Genomic DNA, 27,536 nt, shown 5'->3' with positions numbered 1-27,536 from the left:
CTCATGCTGGGTCAGGGTTGTCCTCATGCTGCTCTTGCCCTCTGCCAAGCTCCCTTCGGTCTGTCACTTCTTTGCTGTACTCTGGGCCCTGTCTGTGTGCACCACCCCAGGTATAGTCTGGCAAAATGGAACCATCACTGCCCTTCATATGCTGGTAGGGTTACAGAGGATGCAGCCCAAGATATGGCCAGTCTTCATCTGATGTATATTTGGGCCTGCCCCATACTGTGTGCAGGACTTGACATTTGTTCATGTTGTGTTTTATGGGAATCCTTTAGGCTTGTTCCTTAGCCTGTCCAGGCACCGCTAACCAGTGTCTCTGCCCTCAGGTTTAATGACTGAACCCCTGGTTTGGTGTCATGTGTGGGACTCGGTGAGGTGCATTTCATGTCCTCTTCTGGAACACTGATAAAAATTACCAGGGCAAGTCCCTGGAGAGACTCCTAAGGAGCTTATCTTGTCACTGGTCTCTAGGTTGAACATGAATCTTTCCCCTTCCTGTTAAGCTCTTCCTCCTATGTTTTTCATGTAAAAGCTACCAAAAGTATACTATAGTTCATATATTTATTTCTGTTTGCTGAAGTCTCACAATTTTAATAGTATAGCCACCAGAGCTGTTTTTTAGTCTGTCGTTTGTTTTCAAGTTCTCCAACTAGCCTCGTCAGTAGTGTTTATCTTCTTCAGATGGGTTTCTCATTGGAAAAATATCTCATCACATGCAGGACTGTAAGAGGTTTTAATTGCTGGTTTGGGAGATTAGGAGTTTAGATACAGCCTCTTGGCATGGAATCAGAGGAAATGACAGCTGGAAGAGCTGGTACACAAGAGGGAATGTTTCTGGCTGTTAGTGGAAGAATTTTCAGTTTTCTTACTTTTCTCTTGTTTACACGTGACCTTAAAAGATGGTGACAACTATAGTGCAAACATATCAGAAGTCTTGTCTTCCTGATGTCTCCATCAGAGTTAGTCATACATCACTTATTTTCACCAGTTGTTTAAATATTTAATGTTACCAATGGTGGAAAGATGGCTGAGACACTGTACACATCATAGTAATGGGTATTCTGCCAGCATTTAAGCGCTTAATCAACTAGGATCCAATTGCACATTTTGTTTTCCAATTCTCATAACTTTTCAATTCCGCTTTTATTAATTGTTTTTTTGAGGCAGGAGTATATATTTTGAGACTTCTGAGGTTTTTTTCTTGGTCTGAATGGTGATACTAGAAATACTGTGGTAGTAGCTATTTCTTCTGTATTTATGTATGTTTTGAATTTATGGAATGCATTTAATGGAACATTTTTCATTGAAGTTACTGTTCCTCACTCCACTCATATGTCTAATTCTACTTTAATTAATGCATTATCAATTGTAACACCTTTCTACTGCGGCATGTAAGTTATATAGCAATCAGTGAAAAATGAAACTTTCACTATGACAAGTTTCTATGGGAAATTATACTGGATAATGTGATAGAATTCATCCTTCCTGTCATTTTTATTCCATGTTTCTTGAAAGTTATTGAATGAAAAATGATGACATTCACTTGACTAGGAAGAATTAATTGATTAAACACAAAGTACTTGTGATGAAAAAGTTATGTGAATGAGAGAGCTAAAACTAGGTCTAGATTTCCAATTCAACTGGATGAGTCACTAAGCACTCTTTTCTTTTTACAGATTTCTCTTGGTGCTGATTTGTTTAATATTCAGTGTATTATCTACTATAGAGCATTATTCTGAATTTGCCAGTGGAACCCTTTTCTGGATGGTAAGTAAACTTTTTTGGGAAAGACTCTAATCAGTTTGACTAAATTTAAATTGCTTTAGGTAAACAAGGCAAATAACTGTTAAAATTACTCGTGCAAAAGATGCTACCAGGACATTTTAAATAGTACCTGCTTTCATTAAAGGAAGGTCATAGTTTGATGTGGATGATTTCTATATCTTTAAACTAAGAGGGTACTTGATAGATTAACAGTTCTTAAATACTTGCTTTTCATAGGGTATGAAACTAACCTGTAGCTCTTATAGTAGACAATGGGTGTTCAGTGTGGAACAGGGTATTCTATAGGCAGGAATGTATTTTTACATCTCTTCAAAGTGTTATGGTAAAAAAATGACCAAGAACCATGCTTTTCAGAAGTATGTACATCTTGATGGTAAGTGTCAGACTACTTTGCCAGTATATAGAACAGGAAGGAAGAGCTAGCACACTTCTATACATCAGTGATTTGGCTTTGAAGTTGGTGCTTGTTAACTGTTGTAGCTGTTAGAAATCCACTAAGGTGTCAGGTTCTTGAGCCTACATTAAGTTTTGTACTTGGTGTTTTGCAAAAGCATAGAGATTGTGTTGCTTATCTAATGTCCTTTTCTTGCTATTAGGATCTTAAGTAATAACAGGTGTTGTGATAGAAAAAATTGTTTACTTGGAGATTTACAGAGGATGCTTATTATTTTCACAGTGGCCAGGTAAAAATGTTGTTGCTGGACTGAGTGGCTAATTTGCAGATAAAATGTACCTGAATGTATTACCAGTCCTGAGCTATTAAGTCTCTTAAAAACGTGGCATCACATCCAGCAACCATCTATAAACTTGCAATACGTATACAATATTTTTAAGTGTTAATTTGAAGTAGGTGGGAAATAAAAGTACAAATAATTTGCATGAGGACTCTGCATAATGCTCCTCCTTTGTTCCCCCCTGCCCCTTTGCACCTGTAGAAAGTTAAGAATGGAGCCTAAACATCCTTGATAAAAATGGAGTAAATAACTTTCAAAGAGGTGCTCACAAAATCTGTATTTTAGTCATTCAGATCCTCTGATCTCCGTGTGGGACAATCTCAGTATTCTTATTGTAACTTCTTTTTTCTAAGTGATGACTTCTAATGTGATGGATTTTGGTTTTCTATCTGGTTTGAAAATAAAAATTGGTTACTTGTTTGTTTTCCTGTAGCTTAGACTACATTAAGTATATGCAGCTTTTGTGTGCAATTGACTAAGTCATCATTAGGATCCGTGAGTTATTTGGGGATTTGGATTAATGTTAATCCTGTAACTAATGTTGCTGGGCCTTTAAGCCATATTTAGTGTCAAACAAAGTGCAGTGTTCTGCCAGTCATATGTAGTCCTCTCATACTAACTGAGAGATGTAGAGTGATTATAGGTCTGGGTAACCACCACTCAAAACAGGAATATCGGCAAGGATTCAATGCTTAGCTGATTGTTTTTATGTAGGCAGTATATGCATGGGCAGACACAAATAATTGGACAAAAAGTAACCAGATGAAGACAGATGTGTGGTTCACAAAGTGCCCACATAGCATTGCTAGCTATTTTTAAGTGATGTTTTCATCTAATAAATGAATCATGCATAGTCAGTGGCAGCACTAGAACAATTTCTTGGCCACCCTGTGTTACAACCTTACCCTGGAGGATACCTCTCTTGAGTTTATTTTCCTCCCTGTTGTTTCCTTAGTTTCCTTCCTAGAAACAGCCAGCACAGAGGTTAGCTGTTCTGCTGGCTACTGTAGATTCACTTGCTTAGGAAGCATTTACCTTGAACCTGTGAGTCTTAGAGTTTGCTCTGAAATAAATTCACTTCAATTACAACACTTGAAAAATTGTTCAGAGCTAGTTAACTTAGTTTATTTTTTCATAGAGTTGTAAGGGTTCTTGTTTCTAGTAGCTAAATGGTTAGACTCCTCTCGGAGCACTTTTCCCCAACTTTACCTGAAGGAATTTCGAACTGCATGTCTCATTTTACCCAGGAGAATGCTAACCCTGCAGAGGCCTGGAGATCATCGCTGTCTTTACTTGGTAGTAGGTTATTACTCTGATCTACTTTATACCATAGTTGACTGTTTATATAACCAGAAAGAGCTTCTCTCATGAAAATATGAAAACACATGCCTATGCATTCTGCCTTCCATGCCACTCTGCTCTCTTGAAAGTGTTTGAGAACAGTGCAGACTGACAGTATCATAAGAAACAAAATTGGACCAAAGCATCCATTTGATCAAGTTCAAAATGAAATTGATTTTTTTCTTTCCTGATTGAAGGAACCTGTAATTCTTTGTATATCCCTGTTAGTGTGTCGATAGCAAATAAGTACTAGTATGTGATGCTAGTGGGATTTTCTCACTTTTGGAAAAACTGCTTTTCATTATATTGAGGTAGATTAACAGTTGGGAAGGATGAACTTCAAAATTGTGATGTTGAAAGTTGGCAAGGGCTGACAAGAAGGACAGCATTTGCTACTTGCAGACATTTAAATGTTTTTATATTTTTTTAGAGAGGGTTATATGATGTGCCAAATACAATTTTGGGTCACTGGTGTCAATATGGCACATTAGTAACAGATGTAACTGTAGATGTGTCCTAAACCACTAAAGTCTTGTATTTTAAAGACTTATTTTTTTAATATTCTTAATACATCTGGGTGGCATAGGATAATTTCTTGTCAAGTGTGAAGCCTATCATCATTTAGACAAGCTATGTGAGTATACCAAGGAGAGGATATCATAACAAGAAGGCCCTCCAAAGCAGTGTTTGTAGTTTGAAGGGAAAAAGGAGACTGAACAAGCAGTTGCTGGAACTTATTGTAAAAAAAGCCCCAAACCCTTACACTCTCTCCCTGCTCACCCCCCCACCCCACCCCCACCCCCCGCCATGTTTTCAAGTCTGTGTAAATTTAAGTGAATTCTGGAGGAAAAATACATCGCTTTTTGACACTGCATTTGAATGTTAATGCAAATCTGTCATCTCTGAGACTATTGGAGGCATTGCATAGTCACAGCTTCTGATATAGGCTGATGCTATGCCTCCCCAAAGGCCAGAAATTGCTCTATTTGACGTCCTTGCTTGGACTTCAAGGAAACTACTGTTCTCTGCATTTGTGAAGAAAACACAACATGTAAATATCTCCATCTGATCATCACTGTGGTAAAATCAGTTTACTTCCATGGCAGTAGAACTGGTGAAGTTGCTTGTCTAGAACTTGAAAATGCAGTCATTTGAAGGAGGTTTTTATTCTCATGCTACCAAATATTTTGTGTATTCACTACCACTCTTGAGAGTGGTTTTGCCAGCTCTGTCTGAGATAATCTAATTTAATTTTTCCATATACATACATTTTGTGATCTTCATTAATTCCTGGTTGGGTTTTTTTTCTCCTCTGACTATTTAGCAAGCCAGCAAATGAGGAAAGTGACAGTGGCGCTGGCACAATGAATCATGCTGATAAACACCAACAGAGTAGATGGTGAAGAACATAATTCCTTCTAAATTTTTTATACTTGCAGAGAGAAGCTTGGAGTTTCAAATCACAAGATCACAAGACTTCTAGGTAGAACAACGATGTACATGTTATTTCACAATCCACAGTCTGCAGTTGGCTTTTATTCAGATAGCTACATGAAGTGTGGTATGAAAAGGAATTTTTAGTTTCCCCTGCTTTCCTTGGTCCTGGATCTGTACTCTTAGGAGCTTTTTCAGTTGTCTATCCATCATTATTTAGGATCTACTGCATGAGAAAGTTCTTGTATAATGTCTGGGGAAACAAGCATAATGGAATGGGCCACAGTTGTGAATAAAGTGTTTGCAACACTTACGGTGATACTACATTGCTATCTGCTTTCTAAACTTGCACTGTCTGCCCCTCTGTTCAGCTCTGCAGATGGAATTTGCCAGCCAGGAAGGGCAAACAGGTTTTTCCAAAATGATTGTGCCCATTCTAGTTACAGATTGCATAATGGGAGGTAATAGCATCTCCACTTGTCATACTGCATAGTATGCAAATGCTAGATCTCACAGAACTCTGGAACCATGTGCCTTGGTAGTTTTTTCTTTTCATACAGTCACAGAATAATTCAGGTCTCCAGTCCAACCTCCTGCTTAAAACAGGATCAGTGATGAGATCAGACCAGGTTGCTCAGGACGTTATTCCGTCGGGTCTTGAAAACCTGCCAGGATGGAGATTGTGTAGCCTTTCAGGGAAGCCTGTTCCAATGTCTGACTATCCCTCATGGTGAAGATAATTTTCCTTATATCCAGTATGAACCTTCCTTGTTTCAATTTTGGTTTGTTGTCTTTTGTCCTTCTGTCATTCTTCTGTTTTCTTTCATCTTCCTGCCATGTACTGCTGTTAAGAACCTGGCTCCATCTTCTCAATTAACTCCTTGGATGTATTGAGAGGCATCTCAGAGGTCCTCCATGCATTCATTTCTCCAGGCTGAACAAGTCCATTTTCCTCTACCTCTCCTCATGGGACATGTTGCCCAACACCCTGACCACCTTGATGGCCCTATGCAGAACTTGCTTCTTGTAGTGGTGGAAAAAACAGGTGCAGTATTCTAGGTGCAATTTCATGCGTGCATAGTAAAGGGGGGTAATCACTTCCCTTGTTATCCTGATAACTTTCATCACTTCCTTGCATTTATAGGAGCTTGTCTTTAAAGATCTACTGGCTATGGTGAGCTTGTTAACACTTCAGACCTGTCTCCCATGGGATCCCACCTTTCAGTTCCCTGAATATTTGGACGTTTGTTTTCCTGAAAGGTAGGGTCTGTACTTCAGGGTCTTGAATCACATTATTTCTTGGATGCTACATCCAAGGCATTGTCATTGATTATTATATCCCAAACTAATTTTTCCTTGTGTATCTGAACAGCAGATCCAGCTGTTTCATTCCCAGATTCCCACTTAATACCTGTATCTAAATGTTACTTCTGAAACACTTCAGAGATCTGTCCAATTGCTTGCATCTCACTGTGTTGCTCTTCGAATAGGTGCTAGCTGAATTAAAGTCCTCTATAAGAACCAGGGCATGATGTAGAAACTTTCTTGAGTTCTTTAAAGAAGATTTTGCCTTCTTATCTTGATCAAGTGGTCTGTGACAAACGTCCACCGTGATGTCACATTTAGTAGCCTGTTGTCAGACCATGATCTAGTGCACTAAGTTCATAATACCTGACTACTGAAGGAATTCTGTCATGTGTCTTTTAAGTTCCCTATCTGATGTCCCTGTGCATTTCTTCCAGTATCTCATGCCCTAAATATTCAAGCTGTTACTCTCTTACAAAATCCTCCATTTTGATCACCAGAACAAATTTGCAAAACCGAGCAGCGTACTGAGCTGAAAGAGCAGTGTGAGGGATGACTATGGGCAGGTCCGTAACTGGGACTGTTGAGAGGACTTATTCTATTGTATACTAAAACTAAGTTTCTGAAATTAGTGTTTATGAACTTGAGATACAGCTCACAAATTATAATGCCATGCCTAAGTAGCACAAGGTGAGTAACCAGGGGGTGTATTTTGTTCTAATAGTAGAATTTGAGGGTAGGGGAGCAAATGTGGCTTTCTTGCCTTTTTGTGGACCACATGGTAAAGCCAGTTCCCAACACGCATGTGATCATCAGAATTTTGGAACCGGTTTACTGGTTTAAAATTCCTTTAAAAAAAATGGATTAATACTCTTGGTAAAAACAGGGAAGAAAAAACCTCTTAAATAGGTGTCGTGTTGTCCTCCCCAACCAACCATTACTGTTGGTACTCATGAAGATTTTTTTCAGGATTCACTTGCCTTTTTAATAGCTTCTTCCAAATAAAAGTCAAGAACAGTGCGTATTTCTTTACAGTCAATACTTAATCTTGAGTCAATACTGTTCACTTTCTGTCTTTGATAAAATTGACTTCTAATTATTACTTGTGTTTACTTGCTACCTTCCCAATAGTTTTCATAAGTGCTCCTTAAATAATGTGTGACTGAGTGCAGAACGAGTTTGTGATTCCTACCTGACCCGCCGAGCTGCACCCACATGCACTTTTCTGGCAGGAACTTCGCTTCTGAACAGTGTTCACCTTGAAGAAGGCAAAACCTGACAGCTGTTGCTTTGTTCCATCATCCTTATCTGTATCTTTTCATTCATTTTTTAATGTAAAATTCTTTCAAAATGCATATTCTGAGAAATTAAGATAACAGGCATAGTATTATTTCTTTTTAATTGAAAAACCTACCTGTTTGAAGTGGTTTCATCCTTCAGTCCTTCACCGGTATATTTACAGATGGTCTGGTGACAAATAACTAAAAGAAGAAAAAGTTAGCCTTTAAATACTAGCGTTGGTTTTAATCTACTTGTTCTTAAAATAAATATATGCACTTTTATCATTACCATGGATTCTTGTCACGGGTCAACTCAATTTCCATTGACCATATTACCCAGCGTTCTGACCATTTTACTTGCTTTTGCTTTCACTTGTTGAAATTTTTCTTGTGAGTTTAACAGATCAATCAAATCAGTGTTGATTGCTTATTATGTGTTTCATGACAAAAATTCTGTTTGCTTAACTGTTATTTTTCACTTTTAACATTTGTAACTTGTATGTAAGTCTCCCTTTCATACTCCTTGTTCTAAGAATTGTCCTCTAAAATCTTACTTATTGTGGTTATTTATTGAAGTTACGCTTCTTCTTCAGCCACTTTCTTCTGTGGCAGGTCATCAAACTTATGTGGATGTCTGCTTCCTGATGTATAAAGATTTATTTCAGGTGTGTGTATACTATGTAACAAATTAATATATTTTCATTAGGTAGTATTATTTGGTGTTGTTTAAAGCAAGGAATATCTTGAACTATTCTCAAAGAGTTGCTGATGTATTAGCACAGACTTTTTGCTTGACCACAGGCAAATCTTGAAGTTTTTAGATTCATAGAATTATAGAATGGTTTGGGTTGGAAGGGACCTTAAAGATCATCTAGTTCCAACCCCCCTGTCATGGGCAGGGACACCGTCCACTCAATCAGGTTGCTCAAAGCCCCATCCAGCCTGGCCTTTGATACTTCCAGAGACGGGGCATCCATAACTTCTCTGGGCAACCTGTTCCAGTGTCTCGCCATGCTCACAACAAAGAATATCCTTCTAATAACTAATCTAAATCTATCCTCTTTCAATTTAAAGGCATTCTCCCTTGTCCTATTGCTACATGCCCTTCTTAAAAGTCCCTCTCCAGCTTTCTTGTAGGCCCTCTTTAGGTACTCGAATGCTGCTGCAAGGTCTTCCCAGAGCCTTTTCTTCTCTAGGCTGAACAACACGAACTCTCTCCACCTGCCTTCGTATGAGAGGTGCTCCAGCCCTCTGATCCTCTTTATGGTCCTTCTCTGGACTTGCTCAAACATGTCCCTGTCCTTCTTATGTTGGGGGCCCCAGAGCTGAATGCAATAGTACATTTAGATCCTCATGAGAGCAAAGGAGGAGAATCCTTTCCCCCACAGTAGCTAAGTGACTGAGACTAAAACTAAAAAAAAAAAAGTGTTTAGGAGAATTTTTTATTAAAGTTCCTATGGAAATTATTGTTTTTATTTTAAAAATTTATTCCAGAAAAGGAAAAAATTACTGTTTTCAGCAAATAGCTCATATGCTTATGTTCGTCTATCTTTTCAGGTTTCCTTCATTGTATCACTTTTAGGTAACATTTTATCCTTCAACTTTGTCCCAAATGTTAATTCCTTAATATATAGTTATGATTTTATCTTACTCTAAGATGGTTCTATTGAAGAATTAATTTTAAAAAGTTGCCAAAGCCTCTTGTATAGGCTTTTGCCTATACAGCAGGAGGATGTAATGTTTCCTTGATGATCTTGTAGTTTTTGTGTCAGTTTTGATTTGTAAGTGGCATCTAAATCTTTAAGGATACGGCATTAAAAAATAAACTTTAAAGTGGGCCAGGTGTAATTCCTCCTTTGAGGATTAATGTGATTATTTTCATGGTTAGAGGTCATATATTTTTCTACCAGGAGAGGTCACCATGGTAGTTTACAAAAGACAGATTTTTACTTTTATTGTAAATGATCTTGCAAAAAGAGGGGTTCTTAGCTTGTGGGAGTAATTTAACTAATTGTGCTGTTCTAAAAACAAGAACAAAACATTTTTATCATACACATGATGTTTTTACACACTATAAGTAACAGAATGCAATAAATCTTCAATTTGTATGACAGCGTTGTAGGTGAAAGGGAAATTTTTCACTCTTGTAATATTTTGATATTAACTTTTAAAATTTAAGAATACTGAGTCTTCTTGACTTCGAGAAAATATTATGATTTTGCTATAAATCATACTGATTCAACTTTTTTAATTTAATTTCCACTTGTATGCCATGATGCATTTAATGTTGTGGTCATTGCAATGGAAATGAAGGAGGGATAGGAAGTACTGTCTATCTTAATGTGCTTTCCAGTTCAGAGCACATATCTGAATGCAGAATCACTGCAACATTTTCAGGCTAAGTGGTAATGGCAAAATGGTGTAGGAGTTGATATATTGAATTGGACCAAAGCTTATTTATTTCAGTGTTGTATCTCTGATAGTGGTCTGTTTTCAATGCAAACAATGAAGACTTTCTTACAAAACTATTATCTATTAAAATATGTAAAGCACTTCTGAGTCTTTTTTTCTTTCACCAGGGGTCACTACAGTCCTGATGAGTGGTTTCCTGCTGTAGTTTTCTCAGGCTTATAAGACTTTAAAGGGCATGTGCTGTCCTAGAAGCTTTCTGCAGCAGAGCCACAAACAAGGTGAATAGTCTTAGTGTTTCAGCTGTGATCACCTTCCCGGTTTCAGCAGGGCTGGATCCTGGATTCCAGTGTTTTTTCTAGATGACCTCAGCTCCTGTGGTACCTCATCCTTTGGGAGACAGACTTTACACATCCATTTTCCTTTGAGGTGTTTCTTCACTGGAAAAAAGCAACAATGTATCTTCCAAATACATTAACACTTGTAGTTCATAGTGCTACAGTAACAGAGGGTACACAGTGCTTTTAAAGACTTTCTTTTCGGGGTCCTCACTTGTTGCCCTTGTTGCAGACCCTCGCTGCCCTCTCACATTGCTTCGTTGCTAGCAGTCCTCATGTGGTGACTGACTACGTTCACCATATAGCTTTTACTAACATTCCGGAGAAGAAACTGAGATGGAAGATTAGGAGCTCCCAAACCAGCTGCTGCTTAAGCTTTTCAGGATGGAAGCTCATGCTGTGGCTGTATTTAGAGTCAGGGCTTGAGGGGAGGATCTGATCGAAGAGTGCTAGGCTGTAGGTGGGTCACACAGTTCTGTGTCTTTCCTCAAGTCAGTGCTTGGTTTTGGCTTTATATAATGATTTCTTCTGCATCAATGCCATGAATACATCTTCCTGTTCTATATGTAGGACAGGCTTCTCAAAGTACCCAAACTTCAGAGCAGCTAGTGATAGTTGACTTAAGCCACCTAAGGCATGTATGTATTTAACTGCTCTGTTTCTGAACTGAACCTCAGGATGGCTTTTCATTTTTGGAAGTAGTGCATTAGTGACACCATTTTCAAATATGTTTTTAAAAGAGAATGCACTTTTCTTGTCTATAGTGGAGGAGCTCTCCCATTCCTTTATTTTTGTGTCAACTTTTGTCCCTTCTCCCACTTAATCTATGTAGTCATATCATAAAATGCTGTGCCATCTTTAATCTGTTAGCAGAGTAGAAAAAAGGCTGCATGGTATATAATCTTAATTTGGTCTTCTTATGATTTGTGGTGAACTGTATGCATTCTAATAGGTTTGAGGGCATTTTCTCCATCCCATCAAAGCAATCAGTGTTAGAAAGTAAAAATGATTGAATATTTATCCTTTTCCTTTTTTTTGTGCCAATTTATAATTCTGAATCTGTGCTTTGCCATGTGACACTAGCACTTATGGCCTTCTCTAGGTCTGTTTAATAAAGTGATATGTTGATAACCTAGTACATGAAATTCACAGGTACTTCTTCTGCTGGCCTCACCAGATCATTTCTTACGGATGATAATGAATTTCCTACAGATTATAGCATATAGAGTAGGCCCCTTAATGTTTAGTGGCATTTTGTGATATTTGTGTAGTGTATGTTGCCTGTGTAACAGCAGGTGTTAATGAGATGTCTGATCCTTTAAAGGCACTGACTGGTAAACTGCTTCAGTAGAAAAACCCACACCATTTCTTTAATACTATGGAAGAGTCAGACTATATTAGTTTAGAATACATCTGAATAAAAATAAACACATGACTCAAAAGCTTTTGCTCTATTCTTTTACTTCTTGTAAACCTGTAAGAGATAAAACAAGAGGGAGAATCCCTGTTTCTTAATGAGCTTCTTATTGGTATGTGGGAAGATGAAAAAATAGATCAGGAGTATTATATTATATGAATATAAAACATCATTAAAATAGATATGGAATATTGTTTCATATATTAAAAATATTAAGAAAAAATTGATTCCACAAGCCTTTCAACATATTCTATAAGCTTATCTGCTACATGATCTTGCTGAGTTGCCATAGTCTCTCTGGAATCAAATGTAACTTTCAAGCTTCTCACTGTGAATTGCAATACAGTTATTCTTGTGGGTTATATTACTGTGTGGGTTGCCCTTGTGCAGTACAGAACATGTTGTGTTGGACAATTGCTGTGTGCTTTTCAGCTACCTAAAATAGAAATCATTGTGCACTAAGTATGGCTGAGATGAACTAATAAAGGGCCAACTCATCATGCCCTTAGTCAAATTTTACTCAGTTCTTACTCCAGCTCTATAGAGGTTTTTTTGTGCAAAGTGGTTTCAGAACGTGGCCAAAGAGACTACAGAAACATTTCTGACTTGGGAGTGAGAGGAAGGTGGAGAGGTACATGCAGGACTTTTCCTATTCCTCTCCTCAATATTTTGAGACCCTCCCAAAATCAAAAGGTAAAGAAACATCAATGTGATTATTTACAGTTCCAAAGTGGATATTCATATTGGATATATTCCACACCAGGAGCAAAGCTAAACCCTTCCCCTCCTACCAGAGGTGGTCCCTTCAGGTCAGACTTCAAGGCATGCTGTTGGGGAACTGGAAGGCTCCTGTGGAGTAATGGTGATCTATAGAGAAATGAAGAACTTCAGGCACTAACTTCTTGAATCTTCTTGATTCACTGTTTGATTGTGTTTGCCTTAGCGATATCTTTCTGAATTAAGCAAGTCTAGAAAAAAGTCATGCTCACAAATAATTGAGACTGTAGTTCATTTTCTTTGTAGAAAAATTGTTTCTTGCATAAACAGAATTAAAACCTCAATCTTCCTCTCCAACTCACTCAACTCACTTGAATGGTAGGTGTCACAGGTAATGTGACAGGAGCACCATGTGGTTCCCTCATTAGCGCACAACTTCATTATGTACAGGAAATAGCAAATGATGATAATCTCAAAGATAAAGACACTCCTGGTAAGAAGTCAGAAAATTCAGCATATTTATCAGGCATGCATGGAAAGAATTTTTGAAGAAAAGACTTCAGACTTTTAAACATTAAGTGCACTGGTTTAGTCTAAGAGATATAAGTCTGAATAAGCTAACGATGCTATAGGACACTTGGCAGTGTTTGGCATTTTCCATATATTGGATGTTATATTTTCACATATGATGTCTGTCATCTTTATAAGAGTAAGCATGATGGTAGGAAGTAAGTATTTTCAGTATCAGTAGGTTTTCATAGCATTTGAGTAACTATTTAGCTAAACAGGTCACTAAATTGACATTTTCAACCCTAAGGACTGGAAAACCTTGAAGACAGGTTATCAGATTAAATTTTGGACATAAGTACACGTGTGCAAACATTTGGACTGTTAAACCTTTATGCCTGCTTCTGAGGCTTCATTGTTTTGAGCTGTCATTCCTTGATTGAATCTTCGTGAGCACACACTATTCATTTAGCCATCCCACTTCCTCCTTTTACCCGAGCACCTAAATATTCCAATAAAAAAAGTGAAGAGAGCCTTGTGTGTGCTCTCCACCTAAAACACAGCTGCAGCTGAGAAAATACTCGTCTTTTTTATGTGTGCACTTTAATCACTCCAACCCAACTCCTTCCCTTCTCCTGCTTCCCCTGTGCAGTTATCCATAACTGTACTGGAACATATTGTAAATTCCAGGCTATATATTTCAGTTACGCACACTTCAGTACAAAATGTTGATTTTCTGTGCTAATGTGAGCATTTTTTAATTTGGTTATCAATGGCATTCTTGGATAAAAATTGATGGCTTTTCCACAAGAGGTTCTTACTTGACTGATTGAATTAGATAGGGATGGAAGTTATTTGCATACATATTCCCCCTTAAGCTTATTTTTTCATATTTTTTAATAAAATTAATAAAACGGAGTTATACTAAGAAGAGCATAAACATTACTATGTATTATTTTATGCTTTTTTTGGGGGGTGGGGTGGGTGGGGAGCGGAAACTTCTGTGGTGGCTAGACTTCAGAAAAAGAAAAAAAAATATAAAGATGAAATGAGTTTAAGGGCTTCCACCTGACTGGGCAATGAATATTATAGGTGTGTGGTTTTGGTTTTGGGTTTGTTTTTTTCCCCAGACAACATGGACAAGCACAGAATAATGGAATGCTGCTACTGACTTTAGCAGATGTATTTGATTGTACAAGTCCATCCAGTTTAAAATCTGTAATTATATTATATGTCAGTTCTTTTCAGTGAATAGGCAATTACTTCATGTTAAATGCTTTCCGAAGTATTCTGTGGCAAATTGAAAAGAATGTCCTTTACCACTAACAAAACAGGAAGAGACTAATGTGAGTGTGAAGAATCTGATCCATACTGTTGTTTCCTTACTCTGTGCTCCACTTCCTGGAAGATAATTCGAGTTGCACTGCTGCCTAAAGACCCTCTCCACCGGTACATTTGTCAATAGTGTGCCTCTGGCTGTGCCTCTGGAGTAGGTTCAGTGCCTCAGACAAAGGATGATGCTCTGTGTTTTTCCACACCTGTCCTGTGATCCTTCAATGGGTCATGGCAAATGTCCTGACAGTTTATGACAGCTGTTCTGTTCAAAGGATATGCCGCTTTGCTTTCCTTTGCTTTCCTCACAGGAGTTCAGAGAAGGGTTGTGGAGAAAAATGGAAGGCTGGCACTCAAAGCTAATTGCTATATAGAGTAGCCAAGATTATTTACTAGCTCTATTTTGACCAAGACTCATGTGACTCTTATTTTTTTGAGGTAATAATTTGTTCCTACTTGCTATTTTTGGTTTTGATTTAATTAGAGGAGCTAATCCCTGGCTCTCTGTTGATGCCAAAAAGCTTTCCAGGTTAATGACATCTGCTGAGAATCCTTCATCACGGTTTTTTTTCCTTCACTACCTGCAGAAGGGAAGAAGCACTGCTGGGAGCCTAAATAAAAAAAGTTTTGTGGGATCCTTGTGAGTATAATCCCATTTTGAAAGTAAGAGTTCTGGAAAGTTTCAGAAATCTGGAGAAAAATCTCAAATTGAAATACAGATGGATGTAAATTGTCAGGAGAATTTTTGGCATACCATTTAATTTGCAGATATTTTGCAGATTTTTTCTGGTTCATGTTTTATCTGGAACAACTCTTCACCATCTTTTGTTGCCATTTCACTAAGAACAAGTATTTTTTCTGACTTCCCAGAAAATTGCTGGTTGTTTTCTTTTTTTTTTTTTTCTTTACCAGAAGGTAAATGTGAGGCAATAAATTTAAGGTTCTGAAAAGCGTTTATGTGTATAGGAGGAAAAGGAGGCAGGTTAGGCTTTTTTAAAGGTGAATTTAGTGAGGTGAAGCTTGATCTGCCTTGACAGCCCTGGAAATTGATGTCTTCTATCTTTCATTAAAATATACACAACAGTGTAAATTTCATATTCTTCCTTCCCCCCACCCACCCCCCTGCCCCGCCCCCCAAGGGACCACCTATAGAGCTGTGATGTTTCTCCAGTTTCCATGCTCTTTTGGTCTTTGGCCTGTCTGAAGCTGCCAACAAATGTGTTAATTGCTGTGGTGTTTGTAATATGGACCTGTCCAGGACAAAATGAATGGAGATCAGTAATTAATTTCAGATTTATTGACGATGAGGTTCCTTCTTCCTCCTTCCTGTCAACAATATACTTTTCCTTTCCATAGACTGTGCAACCTTATTGATTTCAGCAGGGTTTCCTGGACACAACCAAGATGGGTTCTTGTTGACGGCTGAAATAAAATCATAGATTCTGGAATTTGCCTAGAGAACAAAATACCCTCAGCCCAGATACGTTTAATTTCAGCTTTTAAAAGTCACTTCAGGGGATCATGAAGGAATAACCTAAGCCTAAGAAAGTTTTGCTTCCTCAGCACTTATCTGCTTTTCTCCTTTCTGTGCAATTTTTTTAACCTAACTGATCCAGTGATTTTAATATGTGGTTTCTGTAGAAATAATTCTTCCACTGCCATCAGTGCTGTCTGTTAAGACTGACATTGAATAAACTGCTACTGAGTGGCAGAAGCATGCTTTTGAGGTGGCTGGATGACATGGTTTTTGGTTTTTGGTTTTTTTTTTTCATTTGAATTGCTGTGGATATCTTCCCTTGTCAAAGGGTAAGTTGCTAACATTGTCAACAAAATCATATAAATATGCTTTCTAATTGTGTTTCGTCCTCTAAGACTGGGAGCACATGTATTTCTGAGGTGGAGCTTAGTGGAGCTCAGCCATTTTACATTTTAGCCTACAGATAAGGACATGGAACCATTTGCTTCAGAAATGCTCTTTCAGTTCAAGCTTTAGTACTAGCTTTCTGTCAAATTGCAGAAATAAGTGCTCATGACTTCACAGGCTACTGCAAAAGTTCAGCACTATTACTCCAGCAGGTCTGCCAGGTCTATATAGACAGTGTTGTGCTTTGGTGGAAATAAGAGAACCTTAATAAGAGACTTGAAAAAAAATGATACTGAGTGATGATACCAGGAACCTGGTAAAAATGTAGACAATTTAATAAATGAGAGAACATTTTGCAAGAGTTCTAAAATGCAATAATTGTTTTCCTTTGAAGATTGTTCTTGAATTGTGCTTTGACTGTTATGTTTGAATAAATGTTTGCATTTAGATTTCAGACGGAGCACAAACTTAGAAATATTACTTGTGGAAGCTCTAGATAATGCATTGATTAAAGAAATCAAACTTGTGGAGATATTTTGCTGTGTATTTTCTTGTGCTTCTGCCTTGAAACTGTGCTGTAAACTTTCCTAGCTTTCTACTAATCCTTGGTTTTAGTCAGGCTGAAAATGCCATGAAAACAGATGAAGACTGTGCATATTTTCTTGGTTCTCATTCCAGGCAAAACAAGGAGGTAGAAGTGAATACAGAAATATTAATCTAACTTTGTTAAAAATCAAAACTGATGTGACATTTTACATATTAGAGTTTTTCTTATCCGCTTTTCAGCTTTGAAATACTTTGGTCTCTTTTCAGCCATTCAGAATGTCAGTTTTGAAGACCTGTCAGTATTGTTATTCAGTGAAAATCGTGATTTAAGTGTGTTCATTCTTTGGGTGCTTTAGAATTCCCCAGGTGCAGATTGCAAGCATGTTTAAGTTAAAATACAAATATTTTCCAAAGCTGTAATTTATGTAGTAGGTGTTTGGTAACTCTGAGTTACTGGATACAGTTTGGGTTGGAACAAAGCCTAGAAGCTGTATTTTGGTTGTGCTAATATATTGCAATGGCAAAGGAAAACAAGGAAGGAGGGAACAAAGATTTCGACAAATCTGTCAGTGTTGTGATCTTTACTAATCTGCTTTCTTTAGAAGTATCTCAAAACATACTGATCCTTGGTTAGGCATGAATGCTTTACAATATAGTGCTATAGACGGAAGCAATATTAAAATATAGATCATTCATTTATTTGATTTCTGTGTAATTTGCTGAGGTGAATAGCTCTGGTGCTGGCACGACGTGCAGCGGAATGCTCCAGCATGGTGTATAGGGGTGTCCTGAATGAGGAAAACCTCCAGGGGAGCTGATAGAGCTGCTAGGGATGCCCAGCTCACACCACAGCAGCTGACAGGACATGGTGTGGCTGAGACCACCCTGAAAAAAAACCTCTGGGGAGCACTGGTGACCCGCAAGGGCAAAGAGGGTGTGGGGTGAAAGTTTACATGCAAGAAGGGCACTGTGGCTCTGTCAGCTCAACCGGGGACAGTGGTATCCACTGGGCAGAAGGCCGTGTCCTCTCTAAACTCTGCAACCACCACAACTGACACAGCTGCCCAGCAGAGCTCTGGTTGGAACATGCTGCCACCTAGATGCCAGGCTGAAGGGTGCCCAGTATGCAGACTGGACCTACTTCTTTGGGAAGTCACTGCCGGGGTTAAAGATAAGAAGAGAAAGCCTCCTGCCCTGGTATGGCCCTCAGATTATTATCCATTATTGAGTTTTCATGTAGGCAGAGATGAAGTTGCAGTAGAGAAGTCCAAAGACAATCAAGAGAGACTTCAGGGCCTTGGGACAACTGGTTAAGGGATCAGAAGCACAGGTGATGTTCTCCTCTATCCTTCCAGCTGCAGGGAGCAGTGAGGGAAGAAAAAGGAAGAGCCAGTAGATCAACATTTGGCTCTGAGCCTAGTGTCATTGGCAGAAATTTTGGGTTTTTTGATCATGGGTTAGCCTACACGACACCCAGCCTCCTGGCAACAGATGGGGTACACCTGTCTCAAATGGCGAAAAGGATCTTTGTGCAGGAGTTACCAGGGCTCATTGAAAGAGCTTTATACTACAATTGAAGGGGGAAAGGGCTAAAACAGATATGCTAGAGATAAACCTGGTCATGATATGCGGGTGTTTGAGGGGTGGTGTGCTATCAAGGTCCTTCAGTCTGTTCTATGATGAGCTCAGTACACTGGAGCACATTTGAAATGTCTCCGTACTAACATGCAAAGCATAAGGGATATAAAAGAGGAGCTAGAAACTTTGGGCCAGTCCCAGAGCTATGACAGCATTGGCATAAGTGAAACCTGGTGGGATGAGTCCTGTGACTGGGGTGCCACAATGGAGGTCATAGGTCTTCAGGAGGGGTAGGCAAGGCAGGCAAGGTGGGGTGGTGGTGCTGTAGGTAAGGGAGGGGTTGGATCAGATGACACTTGCTGTTGGTGTTGTCACAGTTGAGAGCCTCTGGGTAAGGAAGAAGGGGAAAGCAAATAAAGCAGAAGTCATCGTGGGAGTCTACTATCAACCACCCAGCCAGGACGATGACACCATGGTCATCATAAAAAATAAAATCAATCCTTATGGGTGATTTTAACTTCCCAGATGTTAACTGGAAATATTGTACAGTGGACACAAACAGGTCCAGGAGATTTTGGAAGCACGTTGAAGATAACTTCTTGGTGCAGGTAGCTGACTAGGAAAGGTACCTTCCTAGATTTGTTGTTTATAAGCAGAGAGTGATTTGTGTGTGAAGTAGTAATTGATGGCTGTGTTAGTCACAGTAACTATGAAGTTGGTGAGTTTCAAAAGCTGGTGATAGAAAAATTGCCAGCATAAGTTTGATCCTGGATATGGGGAGAGCAGAATTCAGGCTGCTGAAGGAGCTAGTTAGTTAGTAAGGTATCCTGGAAAGCTGCTTTTGAAGGTATTGGGGTCCATGAATGCTGGTCACTTTTTAGAAGCCATCTCTTAAGAGTACAGAACAGGCAATTCCAAAGTGTTGGAAATCAAACAAGCAGGGCAGAAGACTAGCTTATTCCAAAGTGCTGGAAATCAAACAAGCAGGGAAGAAGACTAGCTTGGCTGAACAGGGATCTTCTAGAACTTAGACGGAAAAGGAAATACAAGGACATTGAAAGCAGGGACAGGCAACACAGGAGGACTACAGAGATACTGTTAGCCACAGTAGGGACAAAATTTGTGCAGCTGAAGCACGCTTAGAGTTCAAGCTGACCAGCACTGTGAAGAACAACAAAAAAGACTTTTAAATATATGTTAATAGCAAAAGGAGAAGCAGAGATAGCATTGGGCTGTTGCTTGATGAGGTTGGTCACCTCACAAATAGGGATGCAAAGTGGAGACATTTAATGCCTTTTCCACCTGTCTTCAAGACCTGTGTCTAAATCTATGGGGCCTGATAGGGCTCATCCCAGGGTACTCAAAGGGCTGGCCAATGTCATTGCAGGACCTCTTTCCAGTATTTTTCAATGCTCTTGGGAATCTGGAGAGGTCCCAGTTGACTGAAAGCTGGTCAAATGTTGTCCCAGTTTTCAAGAAGGACAAGAAGGAGGACCCTAGTAATTATAGGCCTGTCAGTCTCACTTCAGTGCCCAATATAATTATGGAGAAGGTTATTCTAGGAGTTACTGAAAAACAGTTGAGAGACAACACAGTCATTGGTCATAGCCAGCACGGGTTCACAAGGGGAAATTCCTGCTTAACCAACTTAATCCCCTCTTATGACAAACTCACTCAAAGTTGACCAAGGGAAGTCAGTAGATGTGGTAGTTTTGGATTTTAGCAAAACTTTTGATAGTCTTTCACAATATCCTTCTGGTAAACTGTCCAGCACACAGCTAGACAAATCCATAATATGTTGGGTGAGCAATAGGCTGATGGGTTGGGCTGAAACAGTTATAGTAAATGGGATTACATCAGGCTGGCGGTCAGTCACCAGTGGGGTTCCCCAGGGTTCAGTTTTAGGGCCAGCGCTCTTAATGTTTTTCTAAATTATCTGGATACAGGAATCAAAGGTACATTAAGTTTGGCAATGATACTAAACTAGGAGGAGCTTTGGACTCCCTTGAGGGTAGAGAGGCCTTACAGAGAGATCTGGATAGACTAGAGAGCTGGACAATCGTCAACTGTATGAAAATCAACAAAAGCAAGTGCTTTATTCACCACTTGGGACAGGGCAATCCTGGTTATACATACAAAATGGGGGATGAACAGCTATTGAGTAGCCCTGTGGAAAGAGATCTGGGGGTTTTGGTTGATGGCAAATTAAATATGAGTTAATATGAGTTGGCCCTGGCAGCCAAAAGGGCCAACCGTGTCCTGGGCTGCATCAAGCACAGCAGAGCTAGCTGCTTGAGGGAGGTGGTTGTCCCACTCGGCACTGCAATGGTGGAGCCCCAGCGTGAGTGGTTTAGGACTCCTCAATATAAGGGCATAATGCTATTGGAGTGTGTCCGGAGGAGAGCAACCAAGATGGTGAAAAGCATCAAGGGCAGGACTTACAAGGAGGGGCTGCAGTCATTTGTTTTATTCAGCTTGGAGAAGAGAAGGCTGAGGGATGACCTCATCACAGTCTACAACTTCCTCAAGAGGGGCAGTGGAGGCAGAGGTGCTGATCTCCTCTCTCTGGAGACCAGTGATGGGGCATGAGGAAATGGAATGAAGCTGCATCAGGGGAAGTTCAGATTGGACATTAGGAAAAGGTTCTTCAGTGGGAGGTTGGTTGGTCGCTGAAATGGGCTCCCCAGTAATACAATTTCATTTTAGGTAGTCCTGCAAGGAGCAGGGAGTTGGACTTGATGATCCTTATGGGTCCCTTCCAAACTGAGTAATTCTATAATTCTATTTGGAATACAAAAAAGTTGGTATTACACTTTTTGGTTTGATCTTTATAAATTCTGTTTCACAATCTAGAATTGTTTCATATGTTTGTTAGTTTTAGGAATAATATGCTTGTAGCCTCCCTTAATTTCTTTTTTTTTTTTTTTTAATTTTAAGTTTTGGAAAGAACCAAAAGAATATTGTGTTTTCCCCTATGATTTACTGATGTAATGGAGTTTAAACCACCCTTTTACTCATGCAAATCACATTCAGGAACACGTTATATCTCCCTTTTACATACGGTCTGGCATATGCATATAAAAAGTGAGCAGACTAGGCACAATGCTTTTTATAGCATCTTTCATCTCAACAAGCTTATTTCTATTTGTCATAGGAATAAATTAGATGTGCAAACTGTAGTCTGTCTTTTAATGAAAAAAAATTAAATTTTGTCCTTTTAATTCTAATAGGAAATAGTTCTGGTTGTGTTTTTTGGTGCTGAGTATGTCGTCCGATTGTGGTCTGCAGGCTGCAGGAGTAAGTATGTTGGCTTCCAGGGAAGAATACGGTTTGCCAGAAAGCCCATATCAGTTATCGGTAAGATTTAAACTCTCTCTCTTTTTTTTTTTTTCTTTAACTTTGCTTTTATCATCTGGTTTAAAGTAAAGATGTCAGTTAATGCAGACATCATATTGCAGTTCTGATCTATGTCTATCACTCAAGCACTTGTCTGCTTTGTGAACCTGTGCAATTATTTCTTCTTTTGAATTGCTAGAACTGAACATTTAAAATATGTCTGTGAGACACAGGCAGACATCAGCTTAAGAGAGGCAAAATGATAAAGTGAAGAAATCTTTATTAAACCTGCTTGTGTAATTGGATCAAGTTGGCAAGATTTTGAATACAAAATCCTTCCTTAGGTCTTCTTTAGTGAGCAAACACAAAGGTGAGTATAAATTGGGAAAAACATGGAAATGGGTTAAGTATAATTCTGGAAAAATACCCCTGGATAGTATTAAAGTTAAGCAGTTTTAGATGGTTTGAGGGACTATTGTGGGTAGCATCACTGGAGTAGAGAGTTTAAGGGGGGAGAGGTAACTAATAGAAACTGTGGGACAGTGAGGGATTAATAAAGGTGATGTTTGGACAAAACTGTAGCAGACCATAAAATCAGTGTTTCTGTTTTAAGCCTGTGATTTTATATAGATTCCAGCAGAGCTGTGAATTTTACATTACTCAGAGGTGAAAAAAGAATGAGTTGATGTTTTCTTAACCACCTGTGATTTTATGAAACCGTGCAAAAACTCAGGAAACAACATATTCTATTATACATCTAGATGTGGGTAGTGAGTAATGTGATGAGATACTGTACTCAGTTTTGGGTTATTGAGAAGGAAGTGTTTCATTACATACAAACAAAATCTTCAGCTCCTTCTAGAGCTGATCCTGTTTCATGATCTAACCATGAAGCCTTTTTTTAGTCTTCTAATCATGTTCTTGACTTATCTTTCAATTAAAAAATGCTTCCTGGGAAGGTATATTAGAGTACACAGGTGCAGGAGAAAATGTGGAAGTCCCGTTAAACTGTGATTTCAACTTGGTAGTGGTTCTATATACTGATATGTGCATCTACCACAATGTGTTTGTATAGCCCTTGGAGAAGATATAGTGGTTTTTGTTAAGAAAAGCTAAGAATGACTACATCTGGCTGTGCATTCACAGGTATCAGGACTGGTTTTACATTTTAAATTCCTGTAAGAATACAATGCATTTAAAGTCAAGATTTATTTTTAAACATCAATTGCAGATGGAACTGTGTCTACATTAAGCCAAATAGCTAAACTTGGGAAATACATCTGCTGTGAATGATAGAATCATACTGACTGATCCTATCATTTTCAAATCAATAAAAATAAAATATTTAAAGGATTACAATACAATAACTGAAGGATTACAACAGAATGTAAGAAATAATGTATTCATTTTACTTTTAAATTAATATATTTTTTTAATTTTATTTTAAAATCAGAAAATATCACTGAAATGTCTTTGACATCAGAGAGATTTCTTTCATGGGTTTTTGTCCATGCTGAAATTTGGATTAATTCTTAGAAAGTTTGGCTTGGGTAGGAATTTTGACGTTCTTTACTCCCATTCTCCTTCTTTTTTTTGCCCCTCTCTAATTGTAAATAAAAAATATTTTCGTTCTTATTACAGGAAAGAGCTTTAGTAGTCAAACTTAGTTATTACTTCTTTTATACACTTGTTTAATATTATTGCAGCCCATGCTGCATAAAACAGTATGTTAACTATTAGTTACTTCTATATATAAGTCACTTCTATGACTGAGGAAGGAAAACATTAACATAGATCGCACTGTTTCTAGAACGGTCTTTTAAAATTTTATCTAAAATGGAAAATGATGCAACTTCTCCACCTTGTAAATCAATTTTTTTTATTTTTTATGTAGGTTTTCTAAAGTTAGCATACAGTTCATGGTTGATGACATGTGAGAAAAGAACTTGTCAGGAGAAATAATTGAACTCATTCTCAGCATACCAAGAATCCCTAGAAAAATTGCTTTGTCTCTCCATGCTTCTTCATTCCCTAGTTCACAGAATGAGCAGGTTTAAAGAGAGTGGTCCTCATCTACTATGAGGATGAATTGTTTTTGAATTGTTTTTAATCAAAAAGCTGATAATTGCATATTAGAAAGTAAATTTGTGAGAGCATTAGAAACAAGCCAGCAATTTGCTCAAAACAACTACTACTGTTGCTGCATTATAGGTGTTGCTATGCGCTATGCTGAAGTTTGTGCATAACTAAGTAATATTTCAGTGTCAAGCTGATATTATAGATAAAAATGGCAGCCATTTGGAATTTCTCAAGGATTCAGAACATAAGAGTAAGCCACGAGGACAGTGGACTAGCAGTGGACGAGGTTTTCAAAGCACATTCTAAATCACAGGGATTTATGTAGGTCTGTCATCTACATATGTAATGCACATTATATAGAAGATGCTGTCATTTTTGTCTCTTTACACCTCGTGTGTATATATAGACATATTTGCAAACATCTAAGTAGGTAGAATGGGAAGGATATCCACATATTGCTGTTTATAAATTACTGAAACTGAATTTTTAAAATTGTCAAGTCTTCCCAACACTTTCTTTTTAAAAAACTAACATAAATACTAATATAATGCTACTCTAAATACTATTTCTTATTAGAGTTGAAAAAGTTATTTAAACAAATGTTGGCTATTTGTCCTGGTATTTTCCATGCCAAGTCTCTGCCTCAGTTTGAGTCTTGTGGAGACATTTCATGCAAAATATTTAAGCTGTTCCTGAAAAAGGCAATTCTGACAATTTCTTACGGAGAAGCACTAGCACTTTCACACTTTGAAGCAGACACTTGAAACTTAATGAGAAAATAGCTTTTTTGACTGTCACTGTAAATCAGCTCCTAGGTGACAACAAGCCTCTGAACAATTGGTAGCTCATGTATACTTAAAATGCCATGATAGAGAATGCTTTTATATTCTTCAAAGATTCAATTTGAAGTAAGCCTGCACAATTCAAATTTCAGTTTTCTGTGAGCAGTAGCGCTGGGACTGGAAGTGGAAAATCTGTTGATTTTGGTTTTATACGTTTTTTCCTGAAACCGCCCAGGGCACGTGGAAAGGGAAAATACCAGGCTCAAATGCTGAGGTGAAGTGGTGACATAGGAGGAATGGAATGGGACATACAGGCTCAGTGAAATGACAGAAGGATGGATGTGATGTAAGAGTCTGGGAGAAGGTTGTATAAAGAGACTGACGAGCAAGCAGGAGGTTGAAGGAAAAAAAAGGAGGGGACAAAAATACATGGGATTGAAAGGGGGCAAGGTAAGGGCAGAAGAATATGCCAAAGACCTAGAGTGTAAAATAGGACCAGTATGCTTGAACCAGTCAGCTGGGATTAGTATGAGAAGCCTAAAGATTAGAAACTGGCATGAAAACTAGGAACAGAGAAGAAGCAGAGACAGAACAACAGATTGTTTTTTTGAAAAAATGAAATATCTCTACCATGTAGAACACACTTTCAAAAAAGTAGGAAGTACAAATGAAGAATCTATGTTACTACCTGATTGAAACTCACTTCAGAAGTGTCAGTTTTGTCCTTCATTGCTGGTCAGGAGATGGGTATGTATATGTATGTCTGATAATTTAGTAAGGACATTGGTGCATCATTTGCTGAAGAGTGAAGATCTGTATTATGATACAATGGGAAGAAAAACCTCCCTAAATTCTGAGAATTTACAAACATATGTTCACAATGTACACTATAAAGGAACGGCATAAAAAATTGGAAGATCAGGTACTCAAAATTTAAGATTATCCTAAAACGGAAGCTCTTTCTGTAGCCTGAACTTATCCCTCCCTATATGTATTTTCATCTTCATAAATGTACAATTATTGTACTACAGTCTTTAAACTGACTGAGTGCTCTCCCTTGGGGAGGAACCCTGCTTTTACAGCAAGTATCAGACTGGGACTGGAAATTAATCCAAGTGAGAGTGAAGGATACTGTTGGTTGTAGAACTGCTGCAACATTTGGTGCAGCAACTACATGGTTGCGAATGAAGCGGAAAGTTTAAAGGAGAGGGGTAAAAAAAGTCACTCTTGTGGAAGGCAACTGTTGTTCCCTCTGATGTTGGATTCTATCCTGCATCTTGCCTAGGCATCACATGGAAACTGTGGCAGTCATTTAAATCAGTTTTCACAAGTGTACCTCATTTTCTGGATGTCCAAATGAAAACTTTGAAGTTAGATTACAAAGGTTCTGAGCTCTCACAGCTGCAAGAGAAGTCAGCAGGCACTGGTTTTTTGGAAGTGCTATATAATGTTAAGTGCTCTGAAGAATAAAGTGCTGCTTGTTTAAAACTGGCAAGGCAAATTTACAAAAACTTTTCCTCATTCTGTCTACATTTGCTACTCATTTATAATACTATCCTTTATTTTCTGGTTAGAATTTGAAAGTGAAGCATTGAGATGCTCTGAAGAGAATTACCACAGAAATGCCCATGAGGAAATCAGAAAAATATCTTCTCAGAATAATGTTAGAATAGGGTTCAATAATTCAAAGCAATAGACCTGTTCACTGAACTAGGATAAGAGAAAATAAGGGATGCTGGCACTGTGAGCAAAATCCATTATTTGCATTGTATAATGCTGGAATTGTGTAAACTGTGAAGCTGTGGGAAAAAAATTGGAACTCTGGAAACAATTATTTTTTCAGACAATTAAAGACTGTATCACAAAGTAAACCAACAACTCCGATTCTTTTTAGGCAACTTTGTTATGACAGTTCCCTAAACTTTGAAAGCTTGGCTTTACAGCTGTGATACAATTTTTAAACTGTGTATGTGTGTATATATGGATATGATACTTGAATTTATGCATTTCATTGTTGATCGAAGAAAACCTTTACTTTCCTGCTTAAATCAAGAGCCTTAAGCCAAGATGTGGATTCATTTCTAGGGTATGCATATGCCTTTGCTTTTGTTGTTTTTGTGTTTAAAGCTGCCTGATCTGTCAGGAACTTTAAAATTTCCATTATTAAATTAATCATGGAAGAAACTGTAGTCATTGTTTTTTTGATGTGAAACTATTACATTAACTTCCTCCCCACCAAATTTCAGCTAGCTTCATTTCTTGTTTTAAACTGCTTTCCTCAGTCTGTATTTGTTGTGTGTTGCAATGTTGAGAACTAACATTTAATGCATTCTTTCTACTGTTTCTTTTTTCCCCCCAAACAGATCTAATTGTGGTAGTAGCTTCAATTATTGTTCTGAGCATAGGATCTAATGGACAGGTGTTTGCCACCTCTGCAATAAGGTATGTTCTTCTAGTGACTGTAGCTCTTCACAGCCACAGAATTTATTAGATGTATATCTAATTTCCCAGTTTCTGAAGTATATGTAATTTTCCTAATATAGGAAAAGTTATTTTATTGAAACACTGGACAGTGGAAGACTGTGTTATTGTGCATGATCACTGGTTGGGAAACAAGAGTGTAGAAGCAAGGCATATGAAAAATAGTGGGAATGCTGAAGCTGCTGAAGCCATGAGGAAAAAAATAAACATTATGTCCTATAGAAAACATCAAACGGGTCTCTTTCTGAGACAATAGAGCATTACAGAA

The 27,536-nt window shown here is 38.2% G+C and overlaps 1 protein-coding gene across 1 annotated transcript in view; it reads left to right on the top strand.

The window, feature by feature from the left end:
- The window catches only part of LOC119147957 (potassium voltage-gated channel subfamily KQT member 1-like), a 510,752-nt gene that overhangs the window by 24,653 nt on the left and 458,563 nt on the right, over positions 1 to 27,536 (top strand). Inside the window, exons 2-4 of the mRNA XM_037387400.1 lie at positions 1,680 to 1,770; positions 21,821 to 21,947; positions 27,151 to 27,229. Coding sequence (XP_037243297.1) covers positions 1,680 to 1,770; positions 21,821 to 21,947; positions 27,151 to 27,229 — 297 coding nt within the window. The remainder of the gene's footprint in view (positions 1 to 1,679; positions 1,771 to 21,820; positions 21,948 to 27,150; positions 27,230 to 27,536) is intronic.

This window comes from Falco rusticolus, chromosome 5 (genome assembly GCF_015220075.1).
Source record: "Falco rusticolus isolate bFalRus1 chromosome 5, bFalRus1.pri, whole genome shotgun sequence".
NCBI lineage: Eukaryota > Metazoa > Chordata > Aves > Falconiformes > Falconidae > Falco > Falco rusticolus.
The sequence above is the reverse complement of the archived record's forward strand: the minus strand, read 5'-3'. Positions and strand labels throughout refer to the sequence as shown.